This window comes from Arachis stenosperma, chromosome 9, assembly GCF_014773155.1.
Source record: "Arachis stenosperma cultivar V10309 chromosome 9, arast.V10309.gnm1.PFL2, whole genome shotgun sequence".
Classification (NCBI taxonomy): domain Eukaryota; kingdom Viridiplantae; phylum Streptophyta; class Magnoliopsida; order Fabales; family Fabaceae; genus Arachis; species Arachis stenosperma.
In genome coordinates, this window is record NC_080385.1 from 152,297,908 (window position 1) to 152,320,984 (window position 23,077).

General features: G+C 38.5%; 3 protein-coding genes across 3 annotated transcripts; 2 read left to right on the forward strand and 1 right to left on the reverse strand.

Annotated features, from left to right (window-relative positions):
- The first annotated feature begins 1,433 nt into the window (after nucleotides 1-1,433).
- On the forward strand, nucleotides 1,434-7,697 carry LOC130951062 (N6-adenosine-methyltransferase non-catalytic subunit MTB). The gene is made up of 6 exons (XM_057879673.1): nucleotides 1,434-4,418; nucleotides 4,843-4,926; nucleotides 5,044-5,148; nucleotides 5,256-5,364; nucleotides 6,016-6,167; nucleotides 7,059-7,697. The coding sequence occupies exons 1-6, from the start codon at nucleotides 1,875-1,877 to the stop codon at nucleotides 7,497-7,499; spliced, it is 3,435 nt and encodes a 1,144-aa protein (XP_057735656.1). The 5' UTR covers nucleotides 1,434-1,874; the 3' UTR covers nucleotides 7,500-7,697.
- Nucleotides 7,698-7,755: 58 nt separating this feature from the next.
- On the reverse strand, nucleotides 7,756-8,943 carry LOC130951063 (sec-independent protein translocase protein TATB, chloroplastic). Its single transcript, XM_057879674.1, has 4 exons — nucleotides 8,617-8,943; nucleotides 8,257-8,541; nucleotides 8,115-8,183; nucleotides 7,756-8,038 (listed from the first exon to the last, which is right to left on the reverse strand). Exons 1-4 carry the CDS (start codon nucleotides 8,786-8,788, stop codon nucleotides 7,968-7,970), a joined length of 597 nt encoding a protein of 198 aa, XP_057735657.1. The 5' UTR covers nucleotides 8,789-8,943; the 3' UTR covers nucleotides 7,756-7,967.
- Nucleotides 8,944-11,347: 2,404 nt separating this feature from the next.
- Nucleotides 11,348-14,984, forward strand: LOC130947895 (uncharacterized). Its single transcript, XM_057876608.1, has 2 exons — nucleotides 11,348-11,578; nucleotides 13,557-14,984. The coding sequence occupies exons 1-2, from the start codon at nucleotides 11,483-11,485 to the stop codon at nucleotides 14,982-14,984; spliced, it is 1,524 nt and encodes a 507-aa protein (XP_057732591.1). The 5' UTR covers nucleotides 11,348-11,482.
- Nucleotides 14,985-23,077: the final 8,093 nt, after the last annotated feature.

Sequence of the window (23,077 nt, forward strand, 5' to 3'; positions counted from 1 at the left end):
ATTAAGAATTAAAATAACTATCTACATACCTAGAGAATTGAATATTCAATGATAAAATAAGACGAAAAAATAATCAATTAGAATTTGAAGGCAGCAATCATAGCGATGCAGTCATCATATGAGCTTTCAAGATCAAGCCACTGCAGCATCCGTTGCAAATCCTTTGGGGTGATACCTGACGATGATGATGAAACCTCCGTATTCTCCTCCCACACGAGCATCTCAAAAGCTTTATTGAGATCATCATCATTGTTGATGGTCATAAGCTTCATGAAATCCTGGAAGTCCAACAAATGGTCATTGGAGTCGAGGTTGGCGGGACGTAGGGTGGTGTAATCCAGTGCTCTGGCAGCAGCGGTTGATGTTGCTGGTGAAACTTTCACTAAATTTTTGCGGTGTACATACTTGATGTTAATTTTAATTTTAAAAATTAATTAATTTAATTATTATTTGATGTTAATTTTAATTTTATTCTTATTGTACACCTTATACACTAAATTAATTGGTTTCTATCATTTCTCTTAGGTAGCGTTTGGTAGAGAGACAGAGACGAAAAGACTGAGACTGAGAGACAGAGACTAAGAGACAGAGATCGAAATAAATCTCAGTATTCTGTTTGGTACAAAATGGAAGACAGAGATTGAAACAAGAATGAAACCTTAATTTAATTTGCACAAAGGGTAAAATTGGAATTAATTAATTAAAATGAGGATAATTTAGATATAAAATGTCATTAAAGTTTTAGTCTTCATCTTTAAAAATTTGAGTCCCCTGTGTCCCTACTTTTTGAAGGTATTGAAATATTGAAATTTTAGAGACAGAGACAGAAATTTTAGTATCAGTCTCTAAACCAACAAACATAATACTGAGTTTCAATCTTTCCATCTTTGTCTCAGTACCTCAAAACAAACGTTAGGTAGCGTTTGTTTTGAGATATTGAGACAGAGACTGAGTACTAAAATTTCTGTCTCTGTCTCTAAAATTTCAGTATTTCAGTACTTCTAAAAAGTAGGGACACAGGGGACTGAAATTTTTAGAGATGGAGACTGAAATTTTTAGAGATGGAGACTGAAACTTTAATAACATTTTATACCTAAAATACTTTCATTTCAATTAACTAATTCCAATTTTACCATTTGTGCAAATTAAATTAAAGTTTTATTCTTGTTTCAATTCCTGTCTCCCATTTTACACCAAACAGAATACTAAAATTTATTTCAATCCCTATCTCTTAGTATCTGTCTCTCGGTCTCAGTCTTTTCGTCTCTGTCTCTTCACCGGAACAAAAAATATTTCAATTTTGGTAACTGTAGCATAAACAACTCAAGTTTATTCATGCATAACTCCATAACCCGAACCGACCCGGGCCCAAAACCTTCGTCGCGTTTTACCACTTTCACACAGCTGGGTGCGCAACTTGGGACCATACGACGACGACATCGTTTCGTCGCTGAGAAGTGAGAAGCTCCCCCCTCAATCCCTCTCTTCCTTTCCCCCCTTCTTTCTGCCACAAGCGCCGGTGAGTCGGTGCCACTCTCGCTGATTCTATTTTCCTTCCTTCACCCTTCGCCGGTAACGGTAACCCTTTTTCTTATTTTTCTCTTTTTTCCCTCGCCAATTTTCAGCCAACCCCCCTTCCACCACAAACGAAAGGGAAAAAAAATCTTTTTTTTTCTCCACCGAAAAATCATAAACATCCAAAACCCACCGGGCTAGTAATTTGGGGCGAATCAACCACGATCTTGGTTTCTCTCTTTTTGATTTCTGGATGCGCAATCACCGCGAGCTAGGTTTTCACATCTGAATTGTTTCAGAGCAAAATTTCAGTTTTGATTAGGTTTAGTTTTTCGCTTTCCCCGTTTTTTGGGGCGTAAATGGATTCACCCGAGGCGAAGAGCGAGAGAGTGGTAGGAGAAGAAGACGACTGGGAAATTAGCGATAGGAAAAAGCATAGGTCCAGTAGGTCTAGGAGGTACGGAAACGGTAATGGTGACGATGTTGAAGAGGCTGCGGCAGTTTCCGACGGAAGTGGCAGGAGGAGGAGTAGTTACGGCGACAGGGTGGAGACGAGGAAGAGGTCCAGTGGCTCCAGCAGGGCCGATAGTGATGAGAATCACGATTATGATTCGGCGACGCGGAAGGAGGCACGGTCTTCGAAGCAGTTAAAGAAGAGGCAGGAGGAGAGCACTTTGGAGAAGCTCAGCAGCTGGTATGAGGATGGAGAATTGGATGGTGGCGGCGGAGGAGGGGATGGTAAGGCTGGAAGGAAGAGTTCTTCCTCCAAGCATTTAGAGCATGATGGTTCTTTGAGCAGGAGTAGTAGGGGTAGAGAGGATAGGTCTCGTGGTGGCGAGGAGAATGATAAGGTTGATAAGGATTACAGGTATTCAGAGAAGGGTGATGGTGGCAGGGAGAAGGGGCAAGGGTCTTCGGAGCAGGCAAAGAGTTCTAGGAGAAAATGGGATGAAGTGGATCCTGGTCGGAGAGCAGAGGATGGCTATTATGAGAAAGTTGATTCCAGAAGTGGTAAGGGTTCTGAGAGTAAGCGCGAGAGTTCTAGGGAGAGGAGTGGATCTGGTAGGAATGAGCATGGAGAGAGTAAAGGTAGGGGAGCGGATTCTGGTGGCGAGAAAGTTGTGAAATCTAATAGCAAAGAGGATAGAAGAGCTGCTTCTGAAAGAGGTAAGAGTAAAGGGAGGTCGGGTTCTGTAGATGTTTGTCATGAGGACAAGGATAGAATTGAGAAGCCTAGGCGCCAAAGATCGCCCACTGGTTATGATGCAGCGGAAAGCTGGGATAGGCCTTCAAATGCAGATGACGATGGAAATGTGAGGGTTAGGGATAGGGATAAAAGTAGTAGAGAAACAGGGAACTCGAACAGATTGAAGACACCTGAGAGGAGCGGTAAACGCCATCAAGATTTGGAGAACTCAGAAATGGATTGCGAAAGAAGTGGTAGCTTTAAAAGAAAGGAACTTGAAAGTGATGGCTATAAGGATGACAGATCCAAAGGAAAAGATGATTCGTGGGGTGATAGGAAGAAGGATAGGGAAAGTTCTAAAGAAAGTTGGAAGAGGAGGCCTCCAAATGATGATAGTGGTATCGATCAGAACAGAGAATGGGATTTGCCTAGACATGGTTATGACAGGCATGACAGTGAAAGGCCTCATGGCAGATCTGGTGGTAGAAAGGATATAAACAGGGGGGAAGCTGTCAAAACATCATCGAAGTATGGAATCTCGAATGACAATTATGATGTGATAGAGATCCAAACCAAGTCCTTTGACCATGTGAAAGGGAGAGCTGAAGCTAATCCACCATACAATTCCAAATCAGGTGCTAATGATGAAGACTGGGCATATCAACAGGAAGAAAGAGGTAGAAAGAGTGATTTACCTGGTGAAGATCCAAAAGAGAGGTATGCTGATGATGACTATGATTCTCATGGGGGAAGAGGAAGAGGTCAGAAAGGCAGTGTATCTGGTCGCAGTAGTGGTGGACCAAGTTCTAGTAGTGGTGGTTCTCAGCCTCCATATGGAAGCATAGAGTCTGGGTCCTTCAACAGAGCTGTTCCGCAAGGAATGAAAGGGAACAGGGGTGGCAGAGGAGGAAGGATTAGGCCTACTGGGAGAGACAACCAGCAGGTCGGAATGCCATTGCCAATGATGGGATCACCCTATGGACCTCTTGGCTTGCCTCCACCTGGTCCAATGCAGCCTCTTCCCCATGGTATATCACCTGCTCCCGGTCCTCCAATTTCACCGTTCATGTCACCATTTAATCCAGCTGTTTGGCCTGGAGCTCGAGGTGTTGATATGAATATAATGGGTGTTCCACCTTCAGTGTCTCCTGTTCCCCCAGGACCATCGGCCCCAAGATTTCCTGCTGCTAACATGGGGAATCCACCAAATCCTGCAATGTTTTATAATCAATCGGGCACTGGAAGGGGAATGCCACCGAACATTGCTAGTCCTGGTTTTAATCCTACAGGACCAATGGGTAGAGGAACACCACCTGATAAAACTCCAGGGGGATGGGTTCCTTCTAAAGGCAGTGGGCCTCTTGGTAAAGCTCCTTCCAGAGGTGAGCAGAATGACTATTCTCAAAACTTTGTTGATACTGGTAAGCGCCCACAGAATTTTATTAGGGAGCTTGAGCTCACAAATGTCGTTGAGGACTACCCAAAACTTAGGGAGCTTATACAGAAAAAGGATGAGATTGTGGAAAAATCTGCCTCTGCTCCAATGTATTACAAGTGTGACCTGAAGGACTTTGAACTGTCTCCAGATTTCTTTGGAACAAAGTTCGACGTCATCCTTGTAGATCCCCCATGGGAGGAGTATGTGCACCGTGCCCCTGGTGTTGCTGACCATACTGAATACTGGACATTTGAAGAAATAATGAATCTCAAGATTGAGGTAAACTAAGATCTGTTTGCACTTCATATTCTTTTTATGAATATTTCAAAGCATTTTCATTCTGCTTGGATTTCTGTGCTGATAACTTGGTGAATGACCTGGTTCACATCATCATTTTTGTACCCTTTACTGCAACTGAAGGATAAGAGTGCATGTGGAGAAGATTTTGTTAACCTTTACTACTATTTTCTTCTTCTTTTTTTTATTTGTTTAAAAAAATAATTAAAAAAAAGTGGTTTTGATCATACTTATGATTTATCAGAGTTGCTTTAGAAGTTAGTTTTTTTCATGAACTTTTTACCCTTTTTTTCAGAAAAGAAAATAATTATGTTGTTATTAGTATATAATGCTACTATCATTTTATAAATGCATAGTGCTGTTATCTTTTGAATTTGACATCTCATTTGTTTTCTCCTTTCTTAAGGCCATAGCAGATACACCTTCTTTCATCTTCCTTTGGGTGGGCGACGGTGTAGGCCTTGAACAAGGCCGTCAATGTCTCAAGAAGGTAAAGAATCTGGAAGTTGGAATGGCCTACAAGATTTTGTTTTCTTATCATGTCCTATTTATGACTAGTATTTCTCTTTAACTGTTTCTTTATGGGGTTTGGGCTGGGTTTCAACAGTGGGGATTTCGTAGGTGTGAAGATATATGTTGGGTAAAGACAAATAAAAACAATGCAACCCCAGGACTGCGACATGATTCACATACTTTATTTCAGCATTCAAAGGTCAGTTGAAATTTGTCTCATTAGCTTCACTTCTGAGCTATATTAGTACTAATACTAGGTAAATACAATGGTATTTCTTAAACCTTTATTACTTTGTTATGGTGAAGGAACATTGCTTGATGGGCATAAAAGGAACTGTTCGCCGAAGTACGGATGGGCATATAATTCATGCTAACATTGACACGGATGTAATTATTGCTGAAGAACCTCCCTATGGTTGGTATTTTCAGTTGCACTAATAAAATTCTCTTAGTTGTCTTATCCTTGAATATACTTAACCATGTTATCTTTATCTCACTTTGTTTTAGTAAACATTTGATCCAAAGATGAAATAGGCATAAGCTGCAATAACAGCAAGAATTGAAACAAGATGTAACTGACTTACCATTTCACATATCGAATAGGATCCCTAATATATGAGCGTGAGAATTCAAATGAGGATATTTTGATCCTACTGCCTTTATTTAATGAATTATTGCTTCAGTTTGCTGTCTATTACGCTGAGAAAACCTGTCTTATGAGAATTGTAGCCCTGTATTATACTCATAGGATGTGAGGTTATATTAAGTGGACGAGATCTTTAGGTTGTTTGTTTCGCCCCCTTCCCCCCACTCTTTTTTTTTCATTGCTTGATGCTTCAAACAGACTGGTGGATCCATGTTGTCTTGATATGGAGTCAAGCAACTTGCCTGTACTTTGAAATGTCGCTCTTCAATTAAAAATTGCATACTTTATCTGGAAAACTGAAGTATGAAAACAGTTTCACCATGACATCCATGATTCCTTATATCTGCCTTAATTGTTCTCATGTTTTTGTGTGGTTTTTAAGATGGTATTCTCTTTAAATACTTGCTGATATATTTGTAGGATCTACACAAAAGCCTGAAGATATGTATAGGATTATTGAACACTTTGCCCTTGGAAGGAGGAGGCTAGAACTATTTGGTGAAGACCATAATATCCGATCTGGTTGGCTGACTGTTGGTAAAGAACTTTCTTCCTCAAATTTCAATAAAGAGGTAATATAAGAAGCTAGTTTACTTGCATGACATTTAAGTTGATTCTTCCTATCTCCCTTTTCAGAGTATTGCATTATTCCTTTGTGTAGAGGTTTAGACAATTTTGTACCATCAATTTGTTGTTGGAGAATATTGACTTTTTCTTCTGATAAGAGCCATCTCTTTAATTGTTATAGGCTGAATTCTTGAAATAAATGTTTGCCGTTAGTCCTCTATTTATATTTGAGTTATTTTGGGTTGAGGCTCTAAACCACATGAATTGTTGTTCAGTGGGTGTACCAATATATGTGTAATAGTCCTGTTACAAGAGGCTAATATCAAATAGCTCATCCCTATAGCAGCAGTATTTTCTATATGATACTTGAAAGTTGTATAGAATTTATGGGAATAAGTTTGTTGGTGCACAAGTGAAGAGAGGCTGAGGGAATTTGATGTGAGATACTGGCTTTTAGGGACCTGAGATTTCAAGTTAAATCAATAAGCTGGAAAACTTTCTTTCATTTCCTCATTATTTCACTAGCATAAATAGAGCTCCGCTATTATGACATACAAGCAAGGGTATCTTAAATTAAATTAACCAGAGTTTGGCTGCCTTCCTACTGAGTTAATTGTTTATTAGATGCTAATTTATAGGTTTGGTTTTATGTTTGACATCATTCTTGCCACTTTTCCAATGAAAGAAACTCGAGTTTCTTTCAATGAGGAGTTTCTGAAGCCCGTTGACCTTATTCTTTTGTTCAAATCACAATAGGACTTATTTTCTTAATTTTCTCCTGTGTCTCCCCTTTTTTTTTTTTGTATGCACTCTAATTATGTTCATTGTCTTCATTATTTGATACTGATTTTCTGGTTGACTGGTTAAACCCCACTAATTGAATTCGGATTATTCAGGCATATGTCAAGAACTTTGCCGACAAAGATGGAAAAGTTTGGCTGGGGGGTGGAGGAAGAAATCCACCTCCGGAGGCACCTCATTTGGTGGTGACTACTCCTGATATAGAGGCTCTTAGGCCCAAGTCACCAATGAAGAATCAGCAACAAATGCAGCAGCAATCTGGACCGATTTCATTGACGACCCCAAGTGTGTCAAACAGAAGGGCTGCTGGCAATTCCCCGCAGAATCCGACCGTGCTGGGCACAAGCCAAGATGCGTCCAGCTCCAACCCTTCTACTCCAGCTCCTTGGGGTTCACCTCTGGAGGGCTTTAAGGGGCGCGAAGGCTCTGTAATGCCTCCAGATGATAAAGTATGTGATATCATGTATGGGTTTCACGGAACAGCAACAGCAGGCTATCTAGATTTTGAACCATACAGACAAATGAATATGTTGTAGCATACCATAAGTTGCATGTTGATGTCTCCTGCAAATTTTTTTGTCCCCGCCAATTTAATGGGAAAATTTTTCGCATTTATTGTCGTTTAATTCTTTTGGTTAGCTTTTGCTATTGCGATGTTAAAAAGGAAAAGTCAAGTTGGATTACTGTAGAAGTAGTAACATTTTTTGTATCATTTAAGAGAACTGTAATTTTAATTCATGTGCCTCCTATATAGCAAAGGTAGATCAACAGCATCACCGATGAACTTCTCAGTTCAAACCCCAAAGGATTTATAATTTAAATTCATTTTAAACACCAGCGTTGTGTTCTGCTTGTATGGCGTAAGAATACATTGGCAAGTAAAGTCATTAACTAGAACAGATTCCGATAAAACAAGAGAACATGAACATGAATGGTTTCCTTTTGGTTTTACACAATTCTAACGAGGTAACAAAATTGCTCGACCTTGACATTTGTTCCCATGACTATTGACTTGAAGAATCGAGAGGCGAGTTGTCAGTTTCTGGCTTCTGAGGCTGTGGCTCCGTAGCAGTTGCTGTTTGATAAAGAATGATGGTAAAGGGGGCAGCTGGCGATTATAAGGGATGAAAAAGTGAGCAAAAAGGACTAACCAGGAGGAGGCAGGATGGCTTCTTTAGACTCCTCAGAGCTGTAGGCTTTGCTTGGATCTCTTGTGCCATCTGCATTATCAGAATCACATCATTTGCAAGTGAAATTGAATAGAATGAAAAAGAAAAGAAAAGAAAGACTAACTAGGGTCAAGAGTAGAATTGTAGGTGGTCTTTGTTGGTGGAGTTGAAATGTCGTCAAGACCGATCTCCCGTTCCAGTGTGGTCTTAAACTCCCTGGAAACATCCTGAAGTTCTCTAATTGTGGGTTGGAATGCACGCAGCGTTTTGCCCAGATTTCGAGCAACCTCCGCAAGACCTTTTGGACCGAAAACCAATAGAGCAACCACCCCAATAACCAGCGCTTCAGGAGCTCCAACTCCAAACAGAGACGCGTACACCACCTTGCCTTTCCACAACCCCTTTTTACCTGCAAATCAAATCAACCAACATCACGCTCTCTCTCAAAAGCAAAGGAAGTACCCTATTCTATTCTTCTATTCACCTCTCATAACAAGGGGCTTCGGCGTAGCTGACATGCCCACATGCTTCAAACCACACCATCGTGACAAATCGACCAAATTCGACTTTGCACACACTGCGACTGCGCCACTACCTGTGCCCTTCAATTTCCAGCACAACACGCTTGAAGTGGAAAGTGGAGAAGCCATTGCCATCTGCCCCCAACAACCAACGATGTCTTTCTTTACCAAAATCCTATCTCCAATCCCCTGCTCAAACTCAAATTAACTGTCTTCCCTATGTTCTTATTACCCAATTAGCCTTCTTAATTGCCAGGTGCTTATCATAAATTTTACTTTCTTTCTTTTTTGTCTACACTCTACAGTATCCTTCAGCCCCAACAAGTTACACTTAAAAAGCCCATTACGAAGCACTACTTTGTAAAGCTATGGGCTTTACCTTTCATTTATTTTCTTTTTTTCTTGTTGGCAAAGGGAAAAGCCTCCCAACATAAAAGGCTCAGCAGAAATCACAAAAAAAAAAAAATGGTGAGTAGTTTGATCAAAGTTATTGGTAGAAAATAATCAAAATATGACGTGAGATGTGATTTGTTAATAGAGTAATTAAAATTTATTAAATATTAAAGTATTATTCAACTAAATACTTTTTTAGAGACGAATTTAAATATTACTCTATACATGGGGGGAAAATTGGAGAGTTTCTTATGCAAAAAACAAACGGTTTGTGTTTGATAAAGAAATGAAGTATGGTGATGATAATGCCTTTATTTAGAAACGTCTTCTATTGCATTTTCGATGGATCCTGGTAAGGTCTTTGTTCAGGTTTCGCTTCTAATTAACGTGTATCATTATCGTGCCTAAGATCATGAATGCTGCCACTTAGGTGGATTAAACTTATTTTGAATAGACATACATAATGAACTTGTAACAGTTATTCAATAGTATTAACTATATGATTTAATAATATATGTTAAGTGTGACTGTCATTTTAATAAATGTATATATTTTATGAGTGTGTACGCGTTTTGTGTGAATTCAACCATCATAGATCTAATGGCACCACATGATCTTAAAAAATAGACAACGAGAACATCTTCATATTGTTTATTTTTCTTTTTGTGGGACTACGACTTCTTCATATTCATATTTGAAGATATTTTAATTAGGGCCATGGGCCAGAGTGCTCGAATTCAATAAAGGTCCTAGATAATTTTGTTAATAAAGAGACATGCGAAAAAAGATATAGGTAATAGGAAAAAGATACATCAATATGGAAAAGTGTCTAGGAGAAATAACTTCCACTGTAAATTAATTTTGTTTATCGATAGGGGCAATAATTATGGATATAAACAACTAAACAAGTATGAGTAGTACATTTTGTTTACTTCTGGGAATGAATCCTCTCTAGTGAAAAAAAAAATTGGATAGTATTCAGTGGAGAATCTCACCCTTTATTGTTCTCTCTCTCCTATTTAATTTTAGTCCCACTTGTAGAATTAAAGGTGAGAGATCATACTTTATTCTCTCAAATTTTAAAAAAAATAGAGAGGATCCATTTCCCATGAAAGAGAGGCAAGATAAAGAAGAATCTTGATCCTAAAAACAAACGATTTATTTGGTACTATTTAAAATTGTGTAAATGAACCACCGCCTACTTGTTAAATTGGGGCATGTGCTTTGCTTCCTTGGCTTTTGACTTGTAGGACCATATGCTGAGGGTTATCACGCCATCTTGTCAATTGTTTGATTTAGTTTTCCACCACCTAATGGTAATGGACCCGCCAATCAATAATGATTTTTTTTTTTCAGTCCGTCAAAGTCAATTATTTTTTATTAGGGTGTTACTTCCTTTAACTAGCTACTATAAAGTGAAAAAATCTCATTAAGTACTTATTAGAGCACACCTTTAAGTGAAAAGGAATCTATATATTATGAATTCGGAAATATTTGGTAACTAAAGAAAATCAGTCAAAAGCAGCTATAACTTATCTTATTTAGCATTTATTAATTGTTGTGATAATTAATTAATGTTAAATAAGATAAATTTTGCCTATTTGCTTTTTTTTGTCTACCTAGTATTACCTTTATGAATTATGAGGGGTCTCAATTTTTGATTTAGTGTGTGAATGCTTCTTTTCTTGTGAATTGTGATATATAATTACATGAATATTTTAGTGAATAAAATCTTCAATATATAGTTGATACCTTTGTTCGGTGTTAGCTTGGCTACTAGAGTATACTTTGGGTTAATCATCATCCAGATGGACGAATAATGATAAGTTCAATTATATTGCAAAATCTAACAATCCAATGAACTTTAGGTTAATGTTAGTGAAAGTTTGTTTTGGTAAATGTGAAGGGAAAAGGAAAAGATGAATATTATGAGTGAGGGGGAAAAAGGCATGAATTAAAGAGATGGAGAATGAATGAGTAAAAAGTGAGAGTGGCACCCGTGCAAGTTTAAAATAAGATAGAGTTGAGTTGAGTTGTGTGTGTCACAATCTCACAGGTCACAGGCACACGAGGGTTAGTTAAGCACGATACCCCATTCCAATTGGATCTCCGCACCACACGTGCACCCACTTCACGAGAATCTCATTATAATTCTAATAAGTAATAATAACCACTTTACTTTACTACTAGTTATTATTAGTAGTTACTCATTCAATATTAATGTACCAAAATGGGGAAATACAATAATTATAAGTCTCCTCTTATCGTATCGGTAAAGAAGAGTGGCACTCAAACTTTTACCATGAATGGTGTTGGTGAAAGTGAATAGTGATGCAATAAGTAAATAAGCCCCAAACACAACACACGAAGCATTCAATTCAATTCGATGCCATCACGCCGGAAATTCTGCATCCATCCGCTCACCGCGTAATCCTCATGGCTGACGTCACCAATACCACCCGGGACACCGTCATTGCCGCCGCTTCCGTCATCTTCTCCGCCGAATCCAGACCACAACCTCCCTCTCTTCCGGTGCATTCTCACTCTCTGTAATCTGTATACATGCATGCTTTTTTCTTTCTTTTTAGGAGCTCTACTCTTTATTGACCTTATGGTCTTACGCCGCTGAAATCTTTTTAGTCACTTTTTTCTAGCTCACTTTTTCTATTTTCTCTCTTTAGTTAATTCCATTTCACACTGTTCCTTGTCATGTATATCTAAAAAAGTTGGAAAAGCCAGGGACGTGGTGTTTCGATCTTGCTGGTTTTGAAAGCAGATCTTTTTTTTTTTTTTTCCCAATTGAATTCTGGTTTTCCTAATTTGCAAGTGATGGAATGATCATGTTCTTAGATTGATCATACGAGCTTAATTTTCGTGAACATTTTTTCCCCTAACCCCTGTGCATTGTGATTGGTTTACCTCTGTATTGGAGATTCGATTCCATTGATGAATATTGCATACTTGTAAGCCTGCTTGATATTCTGTGTTAGCCTACTGGGTTTGCTGAACTGCTGTTATTCAAGCCATGCTTTTCTTTGAGTAGTAGATATATTAAGGGAAGGATAAATGTATATATATCCACGGAGAACAAAACTTGACATTGCAACTTGTTTCGGTGCTTCTGCAAACTCTCTTGCCCTTGCTTCCCGTAATATTTCAGGGTTCAGTGTCTATAGTTCTTAGGCAGATTTGAATACCACGGTGTAGTGTGGTCCCTGGATCTGACTCACTCAGTGTTCTCTGCTTCCGATCAAACACACTGCATTTTTTTAATCCATGCTTAAGACCTTTTTATACACATCGAGTGAATATAGTTAAGCTTATGGCTACACTTTCTTGGTAGGTCTCTGACTCTTAGCTTAGAAAAGCATACCACGTTGTAGTTGTAGGGGTAGATAGCTGATTTGGTTTAATGTTTGCAATTTGGAGGCAAGGACATCCTAGTGCTGATCATACTGGGTTTAAAATTTAGTTCGCAATGTTTAGCGTTGCAGATCAGGATGGATTTTAATTTAGATTTTGTGATTAATGTAATTGTCTGATACAACGGATGCACTTTGTATTGAAGGCGTCAATCATTACCTTTTACTGATGATTGCTGACGTTTGTTCCTCCCATATGCTGTCAAAAAGTCAGTATACAGATGTGGGTTTGGCTGTTTGGGATGCTTATTGATCCTTGGTTACTGATTCAAAGTGCTACAATGTACTATTCAGTATCTTTGATGTTGTAAATGGGAATCCTTCTGCTGCTTCCCCTACAACGGGTATGGTGATAACATAAGCCTGAACAAGAGGCACCATGTAGTTACAGTAGTAAATTGTTGAAGGCAACAAGTTATAGATTCCTGAAGTGTACGTACTTGATGCTCATAACTCTGTTAATTAGGCATAAGCATAATAACAGTTCTAAGAGGTGCCAATCTGATCAATCCAAACCAATTTCATGAATTATGAAACAAAGTAATCTGATCCCTTTTTACAAAATAAAGACTTTAGTTTTATGGGATGCTTTACCAAATTTGAATAACCTGGCCTCTTATCTGTGGTGACTACTTTCCTTCTCTGTGTCCTAGCTCCAAAACTTGTCCCCCCTGAAAGCTGAATCCCTGTCGACAGTGGTTCTTCTCTGTTTAGTGTTCCTATTTATGTTGCTTATCTTAAGCAATGTCTCTTCATTTCTGCTGAAATACTCTTGTCCAAAATTTTCACTAGTTTTAATTGTGTTGGAAGTATCCATTTTCTTCAATCTCAGCTTCATGCTTTCAATTGATTGGAAGAATTTTGCTTAAGACTATCTATTAAATAAAAGGTCTTTATTGTCTGGATCATTTAACATGGAATGAAAATAAATTAGAAAAAAAAAAAAAACTAAAATTTGGGGACAAAAATCAACAGAGACTAAAGCAGTAAAATTTTCATTGTTTAAAAATAGCAGATTATTGGTAGTGTGTACAGATGATGTTATGATTCCAACTTCCTACTTAGGTCTGTTTCTTTATTGACTGCAGAAAAAACGCTGGGGAAGCTGTTGGAGCTCATATTGGTGTTTTGGATCTCATAAAACCAGCAAGAGAATTGGTCATGCTGTCAATGTTCCTGAACCTGTTGCATCATCAGGACAAGCTGCTCCTACTGCACCAAATTCTTCAACTGCCGTAGTAATGCCATTTGCTGTGCCTCCCTCTTCTCCTGCATCTGTTTTCCAATCCAATCCTTCATCTGCTATTCAGTCACCAGCTGGGCCGCTCTCACTCTCCTCTCTATCTGCAAATGCATTTTCTTCTGGTGGACCTGCATCTATCTTTACCATTGGTCCTTATGCCTATGAGACCCAGTTAGTCTCACCACCTGTGTTTTCTAACTTCACAACTGAACCATCTACTGCTTCTTTTACTCCGCCTCCTGAATCTGTGCATCAGACAACACCATCGTCCCCTGAGGTTCCATTTGCTCAATTGGTGGCATCTTCTCTAGACCTGGCTCATAAAAACAGTGGTAGAAATCACAAGTTTGCATTGTTCAACTATGATTATCATTCTTATCAGCAATATCCTGGAAGCCCAGGTGGCCAACTCATCTCACCTGGATCAGTGATTTCAACTTCTGGCAGCTCTACCCCTTTCCCTGATAGACACCCAATTCTCGAGTTCCATAAAGAGGAATCATCAAAGTTCTTGAGTTCTGAACACTTCACAGGTCGTAAATGGAGTTCGAGACTTGGATCTGGATCCTTGACACCAGATGGTGCCGGGCAGAGTTCAAGACTATGTTCAGGATCTGCGACACCAGATGTTGCAGGGCATGGTTCAAGACTAGGTTCGGGATCTTTGACACCAAATGTTACAGGACATGGTTCAAGACTAGATTCACAGCTTGGCTCTGGGTGTTTGACACCTGATCGGACGGGTTCAAATTCAAGGTTGAGTTCTGGCTCTCTGACACCTGTTCAGCTAGCTTCACAGCAGATTTCTGAGGCATCATCCCTTGCTAACTCAGGGAATGGGTGCCAAACTAATCCAGCAATTGTTGATCATAGAGTTTCATTTGAATTTACTGGGGAAGATGTTGCACGTTGTCTTGCAAATAAAGCAGGATCATTGCTGCGAAACACATCACAGTCTTCGCAAGGTATAGTGGGTGAGCACCCTCTTGACAAAGAAAGGATGCAAATAGACTCCAATACTTGTGCTTTATGTTCAGGGAAACCTTCAGATGATCAGACAGTCAATGCTCCGGGAGAAGGAGAGGAGCGTCGCTGTGAAAAGCATAACTCCTCTAATTCTTCCAAAGAGTTCAATTTTGACAGCAGAAAAGGTGTTACTGATGTTGTTGCCAGTGGCTCTGATTGGTGGACTAACAAGAAGGTTGCTGGAAAGGAAGGTAGATCAAGCAACAGTTGGGCTTTCTTTCCAATGCTGCAGCCAGAAAACAACTGAAGAAGCTGTTTTGGAAGCAGTTCTCGTGCATTTGACGAAATAGTGCTAAATGAATGGTTGTTATATTTCTCTACGGAGTTAGAACCAAAAGTAGAATACTAGGGGAGAATGAATAGTTGGTAGGGGGACCAGTAGAATGGATTCTAAATTTGGATAGACCTTTTACTTTCTTTGCAAGTATACAGAAATAGCAAGGTACAGGTATTCGTATTATGGATTCAAAGATTATTGTATCATCACATGTGCAATAATGAGCAAACTCTTTTTGTATATTTTCTTTTTTCTTTCTTCTTTTGCTGGCACTTGCTTCTGGGAAACCTGTATTTTGGGTTCTTACGTTGTTATGAATAAAAATAATTGGTATTTTACGTGGTTCTTCCATACAAACTCTGATTACACCCAATATTTGTACCCTTTATCATTGCTTTGAAATGGGAAAGACTAGATTTCAGCAAACATAATCTCTGCCTCTTTAGGAATATGCTGCTGAAACTGAAAGGCTGCAAAGAAGATGTTCTGCCTCATCGTCTGCTTGTTGCTTCAATTCAAAATCTCTTTTCAATCCATAGAAGGAAACTGAATTAAAAAAAAAAAGGAGATTTTGATGAGATGACAGGAGAGAGGGGACCCTTGTAGTGTGCTATTGCCATGCACTATGGTGGGGGTGTTTCTTCTTGTCTTGTCTCTCAAGTCCCCCCAAAAAGGTTCCCCTACTTCATAAAATGTTTCCCTTTAATGAGAGGTTGGGTTCCCCTTTCATTCAGTTACCACTTACCACCGAAAGTGATTAAACTTTTATGGTGATCTCATCTTCAGTGTGCCTGACAAAAGCCTTTTATAATAGTACTCAAGCAACAAGCACTAACAAACCCCATGCCACTTGAGATATTTCATGTACACTAACTAACTTAAGGTTATCAGTGGCTAAGAAAAGTGTGGGTTGAATCTTAGCTTCTTTTTCTGCTAAGTATTACTTTTTCTTTCTCGAACATATTTAGGAGATATTTTTACTTTTGTCTCGTGAACAACTGAGAGACATTTTTATTTTTGTCTCCTGAGTAACAGAAACAGAAAAATAGAAGGAAAGAAGATAGAACATCCAGATGTATCCTGGTTCAGTTACAAGGTGCAATGTAACTTATATCCAGTCTTTATCACAACAGAGACGGAATTTCAATATTTTTAACAGATTACAAACACCAATTCCTTCCCTAGGATCTACCCAATCCTATTTGGGACAAATCCAGATTCTAAACTCAATCTGAATTTGACTAGTCCTCAAACATAGCTTTCAATCGCAAACTACTAACCCAACTTGCAAGGAAAGAAGCCCAGATTTTATCCCAACTTGAACTTGACTAGGACTCACCCTAACTTTTAACAGTAAAGTGCTAACCCAACTTGTAAAGAAATCCTCTCAGGATCATGACAACAAAACAGAAATACATACAAAGAATTTCTGAGATAACTATGGCTTTTTCTCCAAGTTTTAACTCTCTGCTTTTTTCTACTTATTGGCTTTTTCTTACAAAACCTCATATTTTGTCTTTTACTAATGAAACACAGACAGACTAAACTGAGAAAAATAAATATTCAATGATAGTCATGAAGGAGAAGAATAAACAGCTCAAAGAGCTATAGAAACCCAAACGTATGCTCTCACTCCTTTTTCAATCATTGGTCGTTCACCTCTATTATAGAGGAGTGAAGCCTCCAAGGCTTGAAACCTTCTTCAGCACATATTGGTTCTCTTCTCCCAATACACAGATGCAGTAGTGGCGTTCACAGAGGAGAGAGAGGGTAGAAGCAGTGACATGCAACCATACTTCAATCTTCTCTTTCAACCTTTTTTCTTCAAGAATCTTGAATCTGAGCCGTGCATTCTTGCTTTAGCTCCAAGTTTGTTTCTTGACTGTAGATTTCAAGCAGAGCACCATTGACTTCACCTTTTTCATATTTTTTAGAATGGTGCTTGTGACTCAATTGATTTCTTCAATAATCTTTGGTGAAGCATAAATAGAAAAATATCCTTTTGATGTACTTTGACCGAATGAGATTAGCTTCTTTGTTGTAGCCTTTTTCTTACTTTATTTTGGCAAAAATTCTTTTGCCTTTCTTCATAACCTACTCTCTATACATTTCATTTTCTTTCTTTCTTGGAAGATGAAGTGACGTGACCAAAGCAAGAGAGAGAGGAGAGAGAAGTGAGAAGCTTTCGGTGGAAGCCCCAAAGAAATTAAATTAAATTGAATTTGGAGTTTCAGTTACCAAGGATGAGATAAACACAACAAAATCATAAAACAAATAATCCAATAATGTTTAGTCATCATCTTAATCATAGTTTACTTTTCTAAACTCAACAATCTCTTTCTTGATGACAAACATTATTAAATGAATTGAAATTGAATGAGAGGGGTTTATAGAAACTTTCCTTTGATGTTTCCTTTGGTTTGAAGCTCTCCCTTTCTTTTGATCTCCAAACTTCCCATGAATGATTGCTTTTTATAACCTAATACCAATAAGCTTTACATTGAAATAATGACAAACATCCAATAATTTTCAAACAAATTTGTATCTTAAGGAACTTGTTCGATCATATGTCAAAGTTTGCAAGGCTCTTATTAATTCACAAAAATCATCAACCAGCCTTAAAACAAGCATGAATCAGAGCTAAACTAAATATTAATTAAAAGCTATTTATTCAAGAGCTCAGATGCTAAGCTATACACAATATTCACAACTAGAACAAACTGTAGATTTTTAAATACAAATTCAAATAGTAAACAACAGCTTCAAGCATAATCATCATAGATCAAAATAAAAACAAACAGCAGCCTTTCAATTCATTTTTTTCCCCATTTTTGTCATTAAGGAGGGATACCTGCATGGAGAAACAATTCAACACATAAGCAAAACGTGTAGAGCAAGTAAAAGTGTAAAAGCTAAGTTATAGTCACCCAACAGAGTTCAACAACTAAAATCCAAAAATAGAACAAAAACTAATGATAAACCAATGTTTTAGAAACAGTTTTTCAGCAGCAACATCATGGAGCAGCCTTAATCAAAAGCTCAGTTACCAAAACAAAATAAAAGCAATATTCATAATCAGAGCAATATACATAACCAGAGCTGCGTGAAATAATGGTTTAAAATAAGAAAATTTGTAGCCAGTCTCAAGCATCATAAGTTCAACCACTATAATTGTTTCAATTTATTTTCACACAATGCTTACTCCCCCTTTGGTTATTTTCAACACCAAAAAACAGTTCAATATGCTAACCACAAGTGCAAAACATGTAATAGCGTTAGTGTCATCAGAAATTATAAGAAAATAGCAGCATCAAACAGGGCTAGACATCAGATCCCTCATCCTCAGTTGCAAGAGAAACTTTTTCTTCTTCTAAAATCGTGTCTTTGGCTGCCTTTATGCCCTTTTTCTTAGATTACTTTACATCACCACTGCCCTTAAGATATAAAATTCTGTCTTAGGTTTTATTTTTCAGATCAACACCAAAACACTCAAAAATACAACCTAAAAACTTTTCATATGTAAAGAAAAATGGGAGTAGTGGAGAAGATAAGAAGTTATCATAATAACTGCTTTAGATACTCAAAAATCCTTTAAAAACACAAACCAATTTAATAAAACGGGATTTAAGGAATTTTGAATTTTAAAAACAATGCAAGAAGATTTGAAATAACAAGTCAAAAATTAAAAAGAATTTGAAACTAATTTGACTTGAAAAAAGATGAATGCAAATACTTCCCTTTTTGGTGTATGTGATCAAAACAAGCAATGAGACATACTTTATAAAATAAAACAACTTTCTCTTGGGCTTAGTGGTGGTTTTAAGGAAATACATTTGATCACCAAGGATTTAGTTCAGATCTAAATTCATTTAAAATTATCAACACATAGTCTGAACTTCATGGAATCTAGAGGGAGTCATCATCTGTCCTGTTTTATCTCTTTGTAACCTTGGTCGTTAACAAAGCAATAGTAACTTGCTTCTTACTTGACCACACATTCAAGGATTGTCTAAGAAAGCAACAAATCCCTTAAATGCTGCTTCTATTCACACGATCTTCAACAAATCTGCATCATGTAAAACCCGGTTAATTAACGGCTAATTAACCCATAAATAAGAATTTATTCTAGAAAACCTAAAATGTGATTTTTATGGCTAAATATGATAGAGAAGATTGAGACGAGAATTTTGGTACAAATTTTATAGAATTCGGACCAAGATTGGACCGAACGGGCCAAACCGGGCCAACCGGACCCAAAGTGGGCCCTTGGCCCAACATAACTAAACCAAAACCCTAGTTTTCAGCACTCTCTCTCCTCACACAACACCAAAACACGCTGAAATTGGAGGCACAAGAGGGAAGAACACTCTCTCAAGTTCTTTCTCTCACTTGATCTTCAAACCACCATAACTTTTGATCTAGAGCTCCGATTGCTGCATCGTTTGTGGCCACGCGTTCATCATGAAGAGCTCCACAAAACCCATACAATTAATCTTGAGGTAAGACACGTTTTGCTCTTCAAATTTCCAGCTTTGATTTCGAGTTTCATGAGCAAAAATGTTGAGATTTTAGGCTCTTTGATGTTATAGGACCCAACTCCCTTGAAGGAGAAGATTAATCTTGTCTTCTTGAACCTTGGGTGTGGTAAGATTCTCAAACCTAGTGTAATTTGTTGTTCTATGATGTTTGGGTATTGAGATGTTGTGTATGTGTATGATGATTGTGACTTAGGTTATGTATGTGTGAATATTGGAGCTTGATTGGTGATTTTGAAAAGCTTAAAAAGGGATTTGGTGGTGAAAAATCTGTTCTTGGAAGTGTTGAGGCCTTGAGAGCTTGAGAAAAAGTGGTTTGGAAGTGCTCCGGTTGAGCTTGGGAAATCGGCTAAGGTATGGTCTCGGTTTCTCGTATCTAATATGTAATGTGATAGGAAATACTTAGGCTAGAGGCCCTAAGATAGGCATTGAATTGTTGGTGTTGTTGAATGGTTGATATATATGATGTGGTCATATATGTGATGATGATTATTGATGCCTTGATGGTATGATGTATGAGAAATATGCATGTTGTGATATATGCTTGATGATTGGTTATGGTTGAATTGTGGGTTGAACCATGTTGATGGTGAGTATGATATTGATTGTGTACAATGATGATTTATTGGAATTGGTGTTGTTGAAAATTGGCATGAGGAAGAGTATATGATATGTCAATATGTTTGAGTTTTGAGCCACTTGGGTGAAGTGGGTTAAAATGATGAGATAGTGATTTTGGTAAATTGTGATAAAGTGTCAATGTGTGAGTTGAGGAGGCTTGATATTGAATTTGATATATTTTGATTGATTTCAAAGAAAATGGATGAAATTGGTATGTTTTGATTGATTTTGAAAAGAGTTGAAAATGGCTTGTTTTGAAAATGGCACTTTGTGGTTTTATATGAAAATATGGTTTTTGGGCATATTTTGACGGGACATAACTTGGACTACGAATCTCCGTTTTGTGCCAAATCTGTTTAGAAATGAAATTGGATCAAAGATGTCCATGCCGTTTGAAGAATGGGTGAAAAATAATTTAAAATGAGAAAGTTATGTCCGTCGGAAGATTGGGGTTTGAATTTGTGAATTCTGCAGCTTTTAACTTAGAAAATTTTTAGCAGAATAACCCCTCGCGCGTAGGCGCACTTGGCGCGTACGCGCCGTTCTTCTCGAAAGTGCCATCCAGCATTCGCGTGATGTGCGCAGGCGCGCCGAATGTGCTGTACCCAATGCCCAGCCATTTTCCAGAGAGTTGTGACTGAACTGTGCCAGTTTTGTGCCTGGGGCACGAGAGCACCAACGCGTATGCGTGGCTGACGCGTGCGCGTCACTTGACTATTTTTCAATCCATGCGTTAGCATGCATGACACATACGCGTCGATGAGTTTTGTGGCCATCCACGCGTGCGCGTGGAGTGTACGTACGCGTGGCCCTGTTTTCATCCCAAAGTTAATTTTTGAGTTTTAAAAGCCAAATCTCATACTTCTAAGCCTCCGATCTCACCACTTATGTCTTAAATCATTATGATATGCCTAGCAATTAGAAAAGAAGCTAGGGGATGTGGTAACTTGCGAGTGAAGTAAGGGAAAAATGAATGATCAATGAGGATCAAAGATGATTATGTGAGAGGTGGAGGATGGTGGTGGAAGTGCTTGTTATGCCATGGGCCGAAGGGCCGTAATTGTTAATGAATTGGCTGGTTATGGATTTAACCGTGAGCCGGATGGCTAGATTATTGCCGTGTTACGGCGGAGCCATGATTATGGCTATGTATAAATGCATATATGCTGTTGAATAAATTGTGAATGTTGCACTTCCACTGTTGGAGATGAGAGTTTTCTTGGGAGGAAGCAGTGGCTAGCCACCACGTGCTCTAGGTTGAGACTCGAAGCTCTTTTGACCCTATGTCATAAGTGTGGCCAGGCACTGTGAAAGACCCGGATGAGCTCGCCCCCGTAAATATTCACCAGTGAAGGTGATGGATATAAATCATGATTATGATCAAGTTTATGATGAGTATAACTCGAGTTGGGGATGCGTGACAGAGGGACAGTCCAATGGTTAGCTACTAGGACTTGTCGGGTTGGCTCTATAACCGACAGATGATATCATCAGCCACTAGGGATAGGCATTCATCATATGCATACTATATGAATTGTTTGAGATTGCCTATTTGACTGCATATTACTTGATAATTGCCTAAATGCCCTAATTGTTCCTATTTGTATATTTCTTGTTTGATATAACTGTGTTTGCTACATTATATTCCTGCTGGTGGTTGGGAGGTCTGAAGGAATTGGAAAGGGAAGTATTAGTTAGACTGAAGGATCTTTAGTCATATGCCCTTTATGGTTTAGCTTGTTTATAAGCTTTGAATTATCTGGAGAAAGTTCTAGGATTGCCTTTGGCTTTCCTCTATTATTATGTATTATATATGTGGAAGCTGTTACCATGCTGGGGACCTCTAGTTCTCACCCATGCGGATTTTGTGGTTTTCAGATGCAGGACGTGAGGATTCCCGCTGAGGCATGCTGGAGACTTCTAGATTTGCGAAGATCCTTTGTTCTCGGGACTATGTTTTGGTTTATATGTTTTGCTTAGATACTTTTATCTCCATTGAATAATACAAACTATGATGACTCCTCTTATGGGAGATTTTGGAGAATAGGTTTCTGTATTTGTGTCCCTTTGGGTTTCCTTTGGGGTTTTCCTTATTTTATCATATGTATATATTGCTATGCTCGGACCGGTCATCTTCGCAGCCGGATTTTGAGTCTTGATATTCCTGTTTTGACACTCCTTTGTATATATATAATCTCGCGTTGGTTATCCTTGTTCGTTACGTTATCGATCGGAGTGTTGCGCTTTCAAGTTGCAATTTTGTTTTTGTTTACCCCTTTTTCTACAAAGGCTCCTAGTTATAATCAATCATTCATACTACTATACATACTAAATTTTGATTTTTGAGGTCGTAATACCTTGTCGTCTCTGAATTATGACTTAAGCATAAGACTCTGTATGGTAGGGTGTTACATTTTGGTATCAGAGCAGTTCGTTCTTGTAGAGCCTGAGGGATGGACTGACTATGCTTCTGTGCATTCTGTGTGTGTGTGTGTTATGTGCTATTAGTATATCTGCTTGATATAATTGGCATAAACATTCATGAGCATGCATTTGGGACTTTGAAGCACTAGACTTCCGATATTGAGACTAATCAACTTAATATCGATTGTTTGGTGTGCATAGGAACCAGATGGCGCCTCGTGGACGCGGTAGAGGTAGTGTGAGAGGTCGTACGAATGCTCGTACACCGGAGAATAACCCTAATGACCCAGTGAACTTTATGACTGTGTTGGAGAATATGGCTGCTGCTATGCAAGCCACTGCTGAGGCTCTTGGTCAACAGATGAACAACCATGGTAATGATGGAGGTGGAGTTCAGGGCCCGATGACACTGGCAAACTTTTTGAAGGTTAATCCACCTAAGTTCAAGGGAACTGCTAGTCCGACTGAGGCTGATACATGGTT